This window comes from Panthera uncia, chromosome B1 (genome assembly GCF_023721935.1).
Source record: "Panthera uncia isolate 11264 chromosome B1, Puncia_PCG_1.0, whole genome shotgun sequence".
NCBI lineage: Eukaryota > Metazoa > Chordata > Mammalia > Carnivora > Felidae > Panthera > Panthera uncia.
Genome location: NC_064811.1, coordinates 66,525,834 through 66,540,170, shown reverse-complemented (window position 1 = coordinate 66,540,170; position 14,337 = coordinate 66,525,834). Strand labels below are relative to the sequence as shown.

Genomic DNA, 14,337 nt, shown 5'->3' with positions numbered 1-14,337 from the left:
ACTGGTCTGTTCACTAACATTTTGTGAAATGCTTTGCTGCTTCCCAGCATCAGGCCTCCACTGCTCATGCTTCTACCTCTTCATGGAATGTCCTGCTCCAACTTGTGTGCCCTCTCTGCAACCTGACCATTGATCACGACCCACCTCGGACACAATGCCTGCCATGCATTCTTTCAGTATTCCATATCCTCTGCCAGTCAGACATACATTCTGTCTCCCTCGGACTCTGCAGCACTTTCTCTTTTTTAATCATGTTTATTTTATTTGGTATATGTCTCATCTGCTCTACTGGAGTGTAACCTCTTTGAGCAAGTGTCTGTATACTTTAGTTTCCCCGGAACACTGTCTACAATGCCATTTATAGAGTAATGTTGGTTGTAATAACAATAATCACATTTATTGAGCAACTAACATTTATTGAGCACTTACTATTTGTTGGACACTGTTCTAATAAATGTTCATAGATTAACATATTTAATCTTTGTACTCTGTAACGGAGGTACTATCCCCATGTTGTAGATGGAGTACAGGCAAAGAGAGTTAGAAAGCAGCAGAATTGGGATTTGAACCCCCAAGGGTGTTATGACTTAAGAGACCATCTTCTTAACCTTCATGCTGTGCTGCCTTTTAGTAGGTACTCTGTAAATAATGTATTATACTATAAAAATGATATCTTCTCTGGTTTCGGTACAAACATGGCAATTAGAATACAGAACAGCATTGTGACTCAAGCTCCTGAATGGCAGTTTTTTAAAATTTATACAACATTTCATCTGACTGGCTTTACTAGGGAATGTTTAAATCACCTGAGTACAGATTGAAATATTTTCAGTAGACTGTCTTGAATGACGAACATTCCCTTAGCAGGCGGATAGACTGGAGCTCCCTGAGATATACGGTCCTTGGTAGATGGGCTAAGGAATTTTGAAAAGGTAACTATCTTGATTAAAGAGTGCTCTAGACAGGAAATAAATGAAATTCTTTAAGCTCTTTTATCAGGATATCTTGAGAGAACTAAGTATCTTAAATGTTTCAAGCACTATTTTCTGAAAATAAATTGTGCTTCCTCCCCTTTTTCTCAAAAGCAAAGCCAGTGGTTGTTAATACCACTCCCGTGCGGATGTCAGTTCCTCTTGTCTCCGCGCAGACTGTCAAACAGGTGAGTGTCACAGAACTTGTCTTCCTAGTCTCTCCCAAACAGACAATTCAGTTTTACAATTGAAAGTTAAGATTCACGTACAAGAGATATATGCTGAATGCAGAGGCTGTAAAATTTACTTTTGTAAATTCCTCTTTTTTTAAGGTTGTTCCCAAACCGATCAATCCCACTTCACAAATAGTTACCACCAGCCAGCCACAGCAGCGGCTCATCATGCCTGCCACACCACTGCCACAGATCCAGCCAAACCTCACTAACCTGCCACCGGGCACTGTGCTGGCCCCGGCTCCGGGGACAGGGAATGTGGGCTACGCAGTGCTTCCAGCTCAGTATGTTACTCAGGTATGAGAAAAAAATGGAGTCGTCGCATTTCAGAAAGGATGATTTGGTCTAAGATGTGCAGTCCTATCACATTCTGAAACTACTCAAAAACATCTTACTCAGTATGAAAATGCCTCTTTCTAAAATCTTAAGATGCTAACAAAAACTTCTGAATTTATTTATGTATCTCTAGCGTTTAGAAATGGCACAAGTCACATATGCAAGTCAGACACTTAGGGACTGAGAGCAGCTTGGGAAGAGGGCAAGACTATGTAGATCGAAGAGAAGTTGAAGTTGAAGTTGGTGGAGTCCAAGTGCATTTAGAGAACATTGCCACTGTGATCCAGCTCTTCCTCACATATGAGTAGGATGCCACTGACTTGCTCCTGGAAAGTAGACCGTGAGATACATTTCTAGGTGACTCATCTTTAGTGACCTGTCCAGATACTCTCATCTGGTTATCTTTAGAGTTAAAACCATGTATTATCTAACTGGCTGGTGAGGGTTAGGAGTGCTGCTTCTAGGAAGCAGATAGAAGTTTTCTTTTTCACGTAAGAATCCAGCAAATTAGCACCATGTTCTAAGCTGCTGAGTTGATCTACACAGATTATAAGAGAGAAAAGAAACCTGTGTACTTTAATGAAATGTACTATGGAGTATGCTAATGTGACCACTGATTAGAAAATGAATGTCTAGTATTTTTGTCTCCAGCATCTCTTTTCTTGTATAGAAATCAATGTAAAATAGAAACTTATTGCTCACGTAACTTCTCATTCCCTATAACTTATAATGTGATGGATGATCAGTATAGTGCTTATTTTATTTACAAGTAGACACTTGTGTTTTTCTAGCCAATACAAATTAATACTTAATATTTTTGAGTCATTCATCCAGAATTTCTTAATCCTGATATGCTTACTCCTCTATGAAAAGTTTCTTGTATTTGTACCATGTAGTACTTTAAAATGTTCACGTTGTTTTCACCTCTGGTATTAGTTTGGGCCTTTAGAAGAGCTCCATGAAGTAGTGTGTATGAAATTCTCCATACTGTTTTTCCTGTTTTAGTGGATGAATTTGTGTTCCTTATTGATCATTATATCTGAGAGTATTGTGCATTTTTGTAAATATGGTCTAAAACTACCTTTCTTTCTATGTAGCTACAGCAGTCTTCATATGTGTCTATAGCAAGCAACTCAAACTTCACCGGAACACCTGGTATCCAGACCCAGGCAAGGCTTCCATTCAATGGGTGAGTCTTTTGAAAATATGTAAGTGAAGTTGTTGGATCAGGTTAAATGCAACATTAAATATATGTATTTCAAAACATCATAAGATATTTTTTCCTCAAAGCCATGTGAGCACGCCTCTATAGAACTTTTTATTTTGAGATGCTTTAAACAGAGAAGTTACAGGAGGAGAGAATTCCCAAATGTCTTTTACTCAGATTCATCAGTTTTGCCACATATTCTCTCTTTCTTTTCTTTCTCTCTCTCATCCTGGATATGTTCTTAAAAATGATATTAACTAGTTTTCAAATTGTTTATGTTAGGTCCTTTCCTTTTTTTTTGTTGTTATTAATCTGTTTTTTAATCTGTGAATTGCTTCCTTTGCAATATTGGTTTAGAAGTGGTGCTTAGTTAATTGCATGGGACCAGTCCACCTCTCTCCACTTGCAACCCCGTATACCCCTTTCCCCTCATTGCTTTTATAATTGAATCCCAAAAGTTTTGAGCAGATTTCAGCTCTAGTTCTCTCAGAAGGAGAGTTTTTTTGTGGAGTGTTCTTTAGAAGCTATTCATAACCTCCTTCTTAAAAATTCCCTGTCTTGACTCTACAACTTGCTTTTGAATTTGATGTGAAGGGACAACATAGAGATGGATTATTAGAGATGGATACATTTGTTAAAGCTTTATTTTAGGAGGAATTTGCAGAGACATTTCCAATTTGCATAGTTATCTTTAATTGATTAAAATCTGTATCTTTTTTTTTGTATCTGTATAGCATAATACCATCAGAGTCTGCCAGTCGGCCCAGGAAGCCCTGTAATTGTACAAAATCGCTGTGTTTGAAATTGTAAGTCTTTTTGCTACTATTTCTTCATTGGACATAACTGAAAATACTTTTATTTTTTATTTTTATTTATTTTTATTTATTTTTTAATGTTTATTTATTTTTGAGACAGAGAGAGACAGAGCATGAATGGGGGAGGGGCAGAGAGAGAGGGAGACACAGAATCGGAAGCAGGCTCCAGGCTCTGAGCCATCAGCCCAGAGCCCGACGCGGGGCTCGAACTCACGAACTGTGAGATCGTGACCTGAGCTGAAGTCGGACGCTCAACCGACTGAGCCACCCAGGCGCCCCCTGAAAATACTTTTAAAAGTAAATGGAGTTAAATAAAAATTCTTAACCAGTTTCATAAGTCCAAGTAATTTAAATAAACGTGCAAGTGAATGAGCACTTATGATGGTGTAAAAATACTGTTTCATACATTCAGAAGTTATTTTATAGTCTTTAACATAGATGAGGCACTGGAGTAGGAATTTAGGGACACAGCAGCATGAGACAGACATAGTCTCTTTTGTTAATAATAATAAATTTGATTATATTTATGACCTTTATATTTGGTCTCCTAAGTGAGGTGATACTCTGAGTAGCTTCAAAAATTGTTGGATGGGGGCACCTGGGTGGCTCAATGAGTTAAGCATCTGACTTCGGCTCAGGTCGTGATCATACAGTTCATGAGTTCGAACCCCACATCAGGCTCTCTGCTGTCAGCGTGGATTCTCTGTCTCCCTCTCTTTCTGCCCCTCCCCTGCTTGCACACACTCTCTCTCAAAAATAAAAAAATAAACATTTAAAAAGAATTTGTTGGATGATTAATTTGCATATTAGGTCTGAACCAATAGATCTGACATGAAACACTTAAGTGAAAAGCACTGGTCATGTAAGTGGTTTAAAATCCCAGGAAGCATAACTGTAGTTCAAGTAAGCAGATTGCACTACTGGAATATAGCTCATGTGTTTCCTTTTTAATAATTTTGAAATAACTTACTTTGGGTTCACATAAAATCACATAGCTGTTGTGTTGACAGCAGTTACTACTGGAACTAAGTTTCTAAACCAAAATTCTAGGAGCCAGTGACTTTAATTTTGAGGCTGATCAACGTGGTTGACAGTCAGTAAAAATAAACTCTGTAAGTAGGTGGCTCTGCATATATAATGCTTTTAATCAGATAATTTCTAGTTTTATGTATTTTAACAATGACTTTTCTGGGATGCCTGAGTGGCTCATTCGGTTAAATGTCCAACTCTTGATTTTTGACTCAGGACACAATCTCACAGTTCATGGGTTTGAGCCCTGTGTTGGGCTCTGTGCTGACAGCATGGAGCCTGCTTGGGATTTTTTTCCTCTCCCTCTCTCTCTCTGCCCCTCTCCCTACTCTTGCTTGCTCTCTTAAAATAAATAAACAATAAAAAAAAAACAACAAACAATTACTTTTTTATGTGACTTGCACTGATTTTTGTATTCCAGATATTGTGATTGCTTTGCAAATGGTGAATTTTGCAACAACTGCAACTGTACTAATTGTTATAATAATTTGGAACATGAAAATGAAAGGCAAAAAGCAATAAAGGTGATTACTTTTTATTTTATTTAACTGACAGAAATTTCCAGTTTCACCTGATTTTTGTAGAACTTGGTTCCTTTACAATGAAAATTAGTTCCTTTTGCTGTATTTAATCTAATGTGATTGAGCTTCGGTTGATATTTGATCTGTTTTAATAGGCATGCCTTGACAGAAATCCAGAAGCTTTTAAACCTAAGATAGGGAAAGGAAAGGAGGGAGAATCAGATCGACGTCACAGCAAAGGATGTAATTGCAAACGATCAGGATGTCTTAAAAACTACTGTGAATGCTATGAGGTGAGATGCTGGTTGGGGAACATAATCTAACCATTTTTTTGAAAATAACTTTAGAAAGGGTATATTGTAAAAATTTACTTACAAATTGGGAAATTATTCTGCTATCGCAGTTTGAAAATATGCACAGTCGTTGCAAGGCCCCTAGTTTGAGGAAGACCTTCTGGCCTCCCAAGCAGGGCTTCAGAGGAACAATACCTTGGTCTTGTCATTATGGCTTTGGGACTCATTACCTGATTACCACTTCATAACTTCTTGATCATTATACCTGTAAGTGTGTAAATCAGAGCAACAATTTATTGATTTTTAGTAAAAATAACATCAGGGGGCGCCTGGGTGGCCCAGTCGGTTGGGCGTCTGACTTGAACTCAGGTCATGATCTCATGGTTCGTAAGTTCGAGCCCCGCATTGGGCTCTGTGCTGACAGCTCAGGGCCTGGAGCCTGCTTCGGGTTCTGTGTCTTCCTCTCTCTCAGCCCCTTCCCTGCTCGCTCTCTCTCTCTCTCTCTCTCTCTCTCTCTCAAAAATAAGTAAACATGAAAAAAAAAACTTTTTGGGGGTGCCTGAGTGGCTCAGTTGGTTGGGCGTCCAACTTCAGCTCAGGTCATGATCTCACGGTCCGGTCTGTGAGCTCGAGCCCCACGTTGGACTCTGTGCTGACAGCTCAGAGCCTGAAGCCTGCTTCAGATTGTGTCTCCCTCTCTCCCTGCACCTCCCTCACTCAAACTTTGTGTCTCTCTCTCTCTCTCTCTCAAAAATAAATAAACATTAAAAAAAAATAAATAAAAATTTTTTTAAATAACATCAAAGTGGATTGGAAACTAGCAGTTGTCTTTAATGGAAGAGTAGTGCTACCAACTGTCCCCCTGGGCTTTTGAAAATATATGTGGCTACAAAATAGTCTGCATTCCACGGGCAGTCCTGAAAGTGAAGATTTATCTTGCCCAACATGCCTATAGTGCCTTGTTGAAGAACAGTGCTCTTTGGAAAACTGAATTATGTTACGAAGTTTGCTTTCTGAGCATAAAAATAGGAAAGAAACATGAAATGTTGCTGGTTGAGGTTATTGGTCATTGTGAAGTGATTGCATCCATTTTTGCTACTGACCATGATTAGTCAGGCATCTTTGACAGGTGCTATTTATTTTATTTTTAAATGCTATTTAAATCATCCCCTTCTTGGGGCGCCTGGGTGGCTCAGTCGGTTAAGCGTCCGACTTCGGCTCAGGTCACGATCTCGCGGTCCGTGGGTTCGAGCCCCGCGTCAGGCTCTGGGCTGATGGCTCAGAGCCTGGAGCCTGCTTCCGGTTCTGTGTCTCCCTCTCTCTCTGCCCCTCCCCCGTTCATGCTCTGTCTCTCTCTGTCTCGGAAATAAATAAACGTTAAAAAAAAAAAAAAAATTAAAAAAAATTAAAATAAAAAAAAAAAAAATCATCCCCTTCTTGCTATAGACGAAGTACTACATAACTACATAATAAACATTGTTTTTATTTTCAAAGCTTAAATAGAATAATCTATTCATGCCCAAGATGAACCCTGTGTTAGTGTATTTGCTTTTTTGGTGTACCTGAAACTCTTCACTGACAATCTTTGGAATTGAGTCATCCCTACAGTTAGCTGGCTCTTCTCATCTATTAGATTTTCATACTTTCAGATTTCATATTCAGAAGGATACCTTATTTTTTGTTTTGGCAGAAGCCCTGGCGTTGTACTTGGTAAAGCAATACCAAGGACGGCATTCTCCCCTCATAAGGTTGCTCTGCTTTAGGAGTGTGTGCCTGCCATTCAGTACCCCTTCCCATTCAAAATGTGTCACAGTAAAGATTATGTGTGCTGTATTCCCTATGTAATGAATTCGTAATTCACCTGTGTTAGAAGTCAAATACTCCTTCTAAGAAGTATAGTAAGGTAACCTCTTGTTGGTCCTAAAGTCAAAATGAATGAAAATTGTGTATAATTAAGAGTATTTTGAAAGTGTCTTAAATAATGTTTTAGAGTCCAACAAGTCAGTTTTTTTATCCTTTTTTTATCCTGAATTTTTATTTGAATTAAAAAATTTTTTTTTAAGTTTATTCGTTTTTGAGAGACAGAGAGCAAGCAGGGGTGGGGCAGAGAGAGAGGGAGACACAGAATCTGAAGCAGGCTCCAGGCTTTGAGCTGTTAGCACAGAGCCCGACATGGGGCTTGAACTCACAGAATGTGAGATCAGACCTGAGCCAAAGTTGGATGCTCAACCCACTGAGCCACCCAGGTGCCTCTGGACTCCTTTATTTGAACACATGATGAAATAGGTGGCATCTGTTCATAAACCATGTCATACAAAATTTGTCATGGATATTTAAAAAATGTAAGAATAGCATATTCTTATTATCAAACCAAGTCCACAAAAAGAGACAAAATGGAAATTGATGTAAAGCTGGGTCAGAAGGGCAAAGAAGCCCTTCCATGCATATGGCATTGAACGGTCTGTACATGCTAGGCATATGATAAACATACAAGAACTAACAATTATATATTTATAGAGAGAGAATTTATAGAAATAGAAAAGCTGGTTGAAGTATACTAAAAGAGAGAAAGCTGCCCAGTTATAAAAATCCTTGACTTTCAGAACACACATAGTGTCTAATAACTAACTTGTCACTCTCAAAGACCAAGAAATGGAAGAACTGGATTGCACTAATCTAGGACTAGCAGTGGCTGATTCGCCCCTTGTGAATTGGTTGTGATATTGTCTGACAGTTTGTGTGTTCATTTGTTGGTCTTTTGAATTGAATTGGCTTTTTTTGGTCCAGTTAGTCTGCATCTGGATAACACATGCCTGTTCCTTTCACTCACCTTTCAAGGCTTGTTGAGTGGAGATGTGAGCGTCCACATTTTTTAAATGGCTGTGCCTTGTAACCTTTTTTCCTCTCCTTGTTTTTGACCACAAGGGAAGTTGAATCAGCAAAGCTAAACGGATACTCTGTCATTCTAATTTCTTCTTCCTGAGTTCCTGTTAGATTATTAGTACCTTTCTTACAGTTCTTCATACTTAATCCAAATTATCGTTATTGGTGTGTCTTTTTCACCCTTGATATCAGGGATTTTATCTCTTCATCATTAGATACTTATTAAGTGTAGCTTAACTCCATTAACCCAGAATGTATATCCATTTTGGTCCCTTGGTAAAGAGAATTTATTTGTGTATTGTAAGAAAGGAGCAGGGTTAAATGTGTTCGTCATAATACGATTTGTTTGTCTTGCTAGGTGCTGTAGAGAGAAAGGGCAGTTGGTATGTTTCTTTAAATTGACATGGGTTCACTGAAGAAACTGCATCCAACAAAAGATACTCAAATTTACTAGGCTTGGGAAATGTCAATGACGGAACAATGAGATCTCACTTCACCTCTTTCCCCCAGATTGCTAAATATTAAAAAGAGCTAGAATATACACTGTTGGAGGGAATGTGGGAAAGGCTTCTTTCATACATTGCTGATGAGATGTGAGGTGTTACAGCCTTTTGTAAAGACAGTCTGCCCACATCTATTAAAATACACATACCCTTTGGCCAGTGAGCCCAATTCTAGAAATGTAGCTCATAGAAATAAAAGCATATATATGTATATATATATAAAATAATCTTTTATGCATTATTTGTAGTACTCAAGAACTGGTAACAAAATAAATGCCCAGCAACAGGCAAGTGAATGCCCAAATAAAAGGTGGCACATCTATACCAGAGATTAATACTCAGACATTAAATAGAATGAATTCAGCCTATGCTAGATGACTTGGGGGGAGGGATTCCATGAGGTGTAGTGTGAGAAACGGAAGATGCAGAAAGTGGGGCATATGATTTTGTAAAACAAACTAAAAAAAAGATGTGTATTTGTTAGTTAAGATAGGTATATGTACATAAGGGCTGTGTTTTTCATAAATATATATGTTTTACACATTTTTACATACAAGGACACACTGGTTTAATATGGACTATGGAAGGATTTGGGGACGCTGGAGAAGGGGATTCAGGGAGGGAGATTATGGAGATTATCCATAATAAAAATAGCATCTATGAAATTCCTTTCATGTGATAATTGTGTGTTTGCATGAGTGGGAAATGATCAACACGTTGAGGTGTATGGATTCCAGATAACTTATTTTTTTAATATTGTATCATTCATATTCTTTATAAAGAACACACGTTAATCATATCAGGAGGAAAACCTTTAGCGGGGGAAGAAATATGGAAGCACTCAAAAACAAACACTGTGTAGCCGCTCTTGGACTTAAATATTTGACCTGTCCACGTGTACGTAGCCCATTGAGTGTCAGGAAGAGAGGTTTCCATTGTATCTTATGTCATTTGAGCAGTTAGTTCTGTTGTCTGTTGATTTGATTAGAGTCTACTTAAGAGTAATGCTTTTTGGGTTTGATTTGGAAGCTTTTCTTTTGTAAATCTTTTAGGCAAAAATAATGTGTTCCTCAATATGCAAATGTGTTGGCTGTAAGAATTTTGAAGAAAGCCCAGAACGAAAGACACTGATGCACTTGGCAGACGCAGCTGAAGTAAGGGTACAGCAACAGACGGCAGCGAAAACTAAGTTATCGTCTCAAATTTCGGACTTGCTTACTAGGCCAACGCCGGCTTTGAATAGTGGAGGAGGAAAGTAAGTCAGTATTTTAATGTCTTTTTATAGTATAACATCAGTATTATTTCTGGTAAAGTTTCTTCTTTTTGGACAAGGCTAAGTTCATGCTTTGCCTTGTTGCAAACCTCTTTTTGCATTGTCTTTCTATCTCTCGTTACTTGTAAAGGATTTTGAAGGTAATAGGAAAACCACTGTGAGATATAGTACACACTTCTAAAATGCTTTGTGCTTAATTCGATTTCTCTCCACTAAGATGAGGTAGTGATGTAATTTGACAAATCCCTAAGAAAACTGAATTTTTACACCTGTTCCTGGTAGTAGTATCATCCACACTTTTGCACATCCTTACCTTCTGTTGCCTTTTCCGTGCCCATGTAGCACTTTTCCCCATCCTACTGGGGCACCTTGTTTCACTGGACTGCTAAACTCTGGAGTAGGAAAGCTCGAGCTTTAAAGTTCGGCCGAGCTGAGTTTAAATACTGTGTGTGCTACGCAGTAGTTTGTGAATTCGACAAGCACTCCGCCTCTCTAGGTCTCGGTTCTCTTGTCCTTCCCATCATCCTTACCAAGTGGCCACAAAGAATAAAGCATCGCTGTCCCAGTGTTTGGCAGGGTCCAATGCCGCACAGCTTGCTGGTGTGGATTTGTATCAGAGGGTTTAGTAGAGGTTAGCTTGCAGAATTATTAAATGCAGTGAGCCTTCCAGATGGTATATTATGTAAAATGCCTAAGTTGAAATAGGCTCCAATGCTTACAGAAATGCTTCTTTTTGTACAAAATATTTCAGATAGCAATTCTGAAGAACTATTATACAGTGTTACTAACTATACAATATTAACGTTATTGTAATAGTATAATATTTTCTAATTTAAAGAGTTTTGCATTTTAAAGATTTTTATACAACTGTACAGCAGCCCAAACCCTCAACTACTCTCTTGTCACAGTAGGTCTGAATTTCAGACTTCATTTGTTTTGCAGTTTCCTTCTGTCAGTGTCGTTGGTAACATTAGTGTCGTGGTTACGTTAGGTTGCCTGATTGGTCTCTGAAGGCTTTAAGACGTGGCTACATATAGCAAGCCTCAGGATGGATTGCTCTTATTTAATACTTAATAGTTGAGGTCTTTATGAATGAAACTCCATGTAGAGAACAGCATTTGGTTTCCCCACTGTTTTGTTTGTCATGATGGAAAAATGCAAAATTTTGGTGTGCTTTTTGTTTTGTGAACAATATATGGGACTCTGGGAAAGTACTTTATTGTTAGTGTTGTCCAGGAGATACTGCTTGCAGTGCTCAATTTTATTCATTCATTGAACAAATATTCATGGAGTGTTTCTATGTGTCAGGCAGTGTTCTAGGCTGTGAAGAAACAGCAATAAATAAAACAAAGACTGCACTCTGAAAACTAATTCACGAATTAGGAGTACTTTGTTATAGAATTATCCAGTTGACATATAGAGTTAACATCTTTTAGTTAACCAGATAACCTTGTGTAGGTAATAAGACATGTATTTTATGTAAAATTATATTTTCTTATATGCAATAATAAAACAGGTCTAACTTTTTAAAGCTCTTTGGGCTGTGCTTGTGCTCACTGCACAAATTGTAATGTTCAGTGTGTTGGTGAGTCATGAACATGTTAACAGATATTCGTGTGAAGTAATGTCATCCACTTTTGTTGTTATTCAACACCATCATCGTCTCTCTTTCTCTCTCAAAAAATCATTTCAGATTGCCATTTACATTTGTAACTAAGGAAGTAGCGGAAGCCACATGTAATTGCCTTCTTGCCCAGGCAGAGCAGGCAGACAAGAAGGGAAAATCAAAGGCAGCAGCCGAACGGATGATACTGGAGGAATTCGGACGATGTTTGATGAGCGTCATCAATTCTGCAGGCAAAGCAAAAAGTGACCCTTGTGCCATGAATTGCTAACTCTTGCACAAAAGACTGATAAATGGAACTGTACAGAAAATTGAAGGTCCAGGGACACTTGATTTTCTGGAAGATAATTTAACAATGATTGTACTGTTAATTCAGTCCTTGTGTGACCTGAAGTTATAATATTGAAAGAAGAAATTTTAAATGAGGAAATTAGTACATTTTAAATCTTAGTTAAATCTGTTTATGCCCCTTCTAAATTGGGTTTTTCTTTATTGTATTATATAGATTTTAATTTGCATGGGTTTCTTAAGAATTAGATGTTCTATCCATCTGATGCTATTGACAAAGGACATTTATAAATTAATATAATTTATAATGTATGGCGTTGTAGGACTTTGTTCCAGTAGAAAAAGCCAGAGAACCATTGGTATTACCCAGTCATTCTTTGGCACTAGACCTAAGCAGATAGAATGTCTACATAAACAAATTCTTATGAAACATATTCAAATGACATTTTTGTGTTTAGAAAAGCACTACCTTTTTAAGAAAAAAACTTTTTAGCACAGATTCTGGAATAATATCGTGTTGTCACTTTGGGAATGTCAGAAGGGGAAGTAATCCATAGGCATACTTTTAAAATTAAGAAGTTGTTTTTTAAGAAAAACTGTTAAGGGACAGGCAGTAGTTCTTGATAGGCAAGGTGTTTCTCTAAGAAAGAGTGACTAAGAAATGCTCTGGGATGTTTCCATTTTCTTTGAAGGAGGTGCTGTGTATTTGAAATGATATTAATAAATTGTCAGAGTGATTACTGGGTACTATTAAAAGTGAGAGGTGCATATGAATAGAACTTATTATGTAGTGATAATACAGAAACTTACATAATCATCAGGTATAAAATTTGACTTGGATGGAGAAATAAAGAACATTGAAGCTCTAATAAATGAATTGAGGGAAAGACTTTTCATCTATACAATTCTCTTTATAGACTTTTGAACTAAGAGGTCTCAATCCAGTGTAGGAGTCTTACTTGATTTACTGAAAGGGCCTCCTAACAAAGCTTTCAAAATTATAGTGGGACTTCTTTTTATAAGGGAAGCTTAAAATGGCATTATTTTTAGCCAGTGATTTGATAAGCTGAAGGTATGAGTGTTTTCTTATTATTACTAAAATAACCTAAATCATTTTCACAAATTCAAAATTCAAGAGCTTTATGAATTTAAGAGCCTGTAAGAGGACTCTGGATTTTATGACAAGAAAAACCATGTTGGAATTCAGGCATTTTGTTAGGTACCTTAATCCTCAGTAATTATTAGTATATGATTATTACATTTCCTACAAGGAATCTATAGTTGTATGTATTAAGTATGTATATATGTTCATATGAACATGCAAGATATAGGCAATAGAAATTAATCCAAAAGAAGATTCCGTTATTCATTGAAGTATCTTCCTTTTGAAATTTGGATTTATAAAATTATAGTGCAGTAACTTTAAATGTAGATAGTGCAAACATTCTTAGCACCTCAGTCTAGTATGTTTAATTAAAATTTGTATAAATGTAAATTAGTGTAAGAGGATAAAATATCTAATCAAGTTATTTTTCAAAAGATTACAATACCTTTTTGGTCTAAACCTAAACTTTGTTCATTTTGTACATACTCTGTGTTTAATTCTAATTGCACCTTTGTGATGTGTATTTATATACAGTGTGCAGAAAATGTTTGTGAAATTTGGATTACAATTGTAGATTATGTATGACGGCATTGCTTGAGAATGTTTTGCTTGTAAAAACTTGAAGGTGCAATCAAATGCTACTAGTTTTTCTGATTTTCAAGAAGCTATCTAAAGTATTAAGACTTTCCTTCCTGTGTAGTACTTACTAAGCAACTTTTTGTATTTAGGCATTTGCATCAAATTGCTGAACAAGATTAATATCCACATTAATTCAACAATTTTAAAAGACTATTTGGGGAGGGTTGGGTATATAATTTTTTTAGCTCTATTTACATCCCAAAGTAGAAAGATTAAATTTATATTTACTAGAGCTATTCAAAGAATACACTTTTCTATATTGTAAAAACAGGACAGCAAAGTAAATCATACAGAAAATAAACATTTATACTATTCTGTAAAAAAAAAAAAAAGTTTGTTTTTTTTCTTTAAGAACACCCACTTTTAACCATTTAATGTACCAGAAAAGAAACTTAAAATATCTGATTTTAAGTGAATTTGACATTACTTCTGAAAGCACACAAATAATAAGTATAATTTTGCCCAATTATTAACCCAAAATTGCTTTGAAATGAAAATAGGCCTTTTTTCCACTGTGTAAAGGCAGAAACTCAGTCTACTCTTTCCTTTCTTTTTTGATGTTTTTCTTTCTTTTTTAATGTTTGGTGTTTTTATGGTGAGCACCTTTCTCAGTTTCC

The 14,337-nt window shown here is 36.8% G+C and overlaps 1 protein-coding gene across 4 annotated transcripts in view; it reads left to right on the top strand.

Annotated features, from left to right (window-relative positions):
* Window positions 1-14,190, top strand: part of LIN54 (lin-54 DREAM MuvB core complex component) — a 68,901-nt gene extending 54,711 nt beyond the window's left edge. For all 4 annotated transcript variants that reach the window (XM_049630773.1, XM_049630771.1, XM_049630772.1 and 1 more), the window contains exons 6-13: window positions 1,086-1,159; window positions 1,304-1,501; window positions 2,638-2,729; window positions 3,482-3,553; window positions 5,013-5,115; window positions 5,268-5,405; window positions 9,844-10,046; window positions 11,758-14,190. In XM_049630773.1, coding sequence (XP_049486730.1) covers window positions 1,086-1,159; window positions 1,304-1,501; window positions 2,638-2,729; window positions 3,482-3,553; window positions 5,013-5,115; window positions 5,268-5,405; window positions 9,844-10,046; window positions 11,758-11,959 — 1,082 coding nt within the window. In that variant the 3' untranslated portion in view covers window positions 11,960-14,190. The remainder of the gene's footprint in view (window positions 1-1,085; window positions 1,160-1,303; window positions 1,502-2,637; window positions 2,730-3,481; window positions 3,554-5,012; window positions 5,116-5,267; window positions 5,406-9,843; window positions 10,047-11,757) is intronic.
* The last annotated feature ends 147 nt before the right edge of the window (window positions 14,191-14,337 follow it).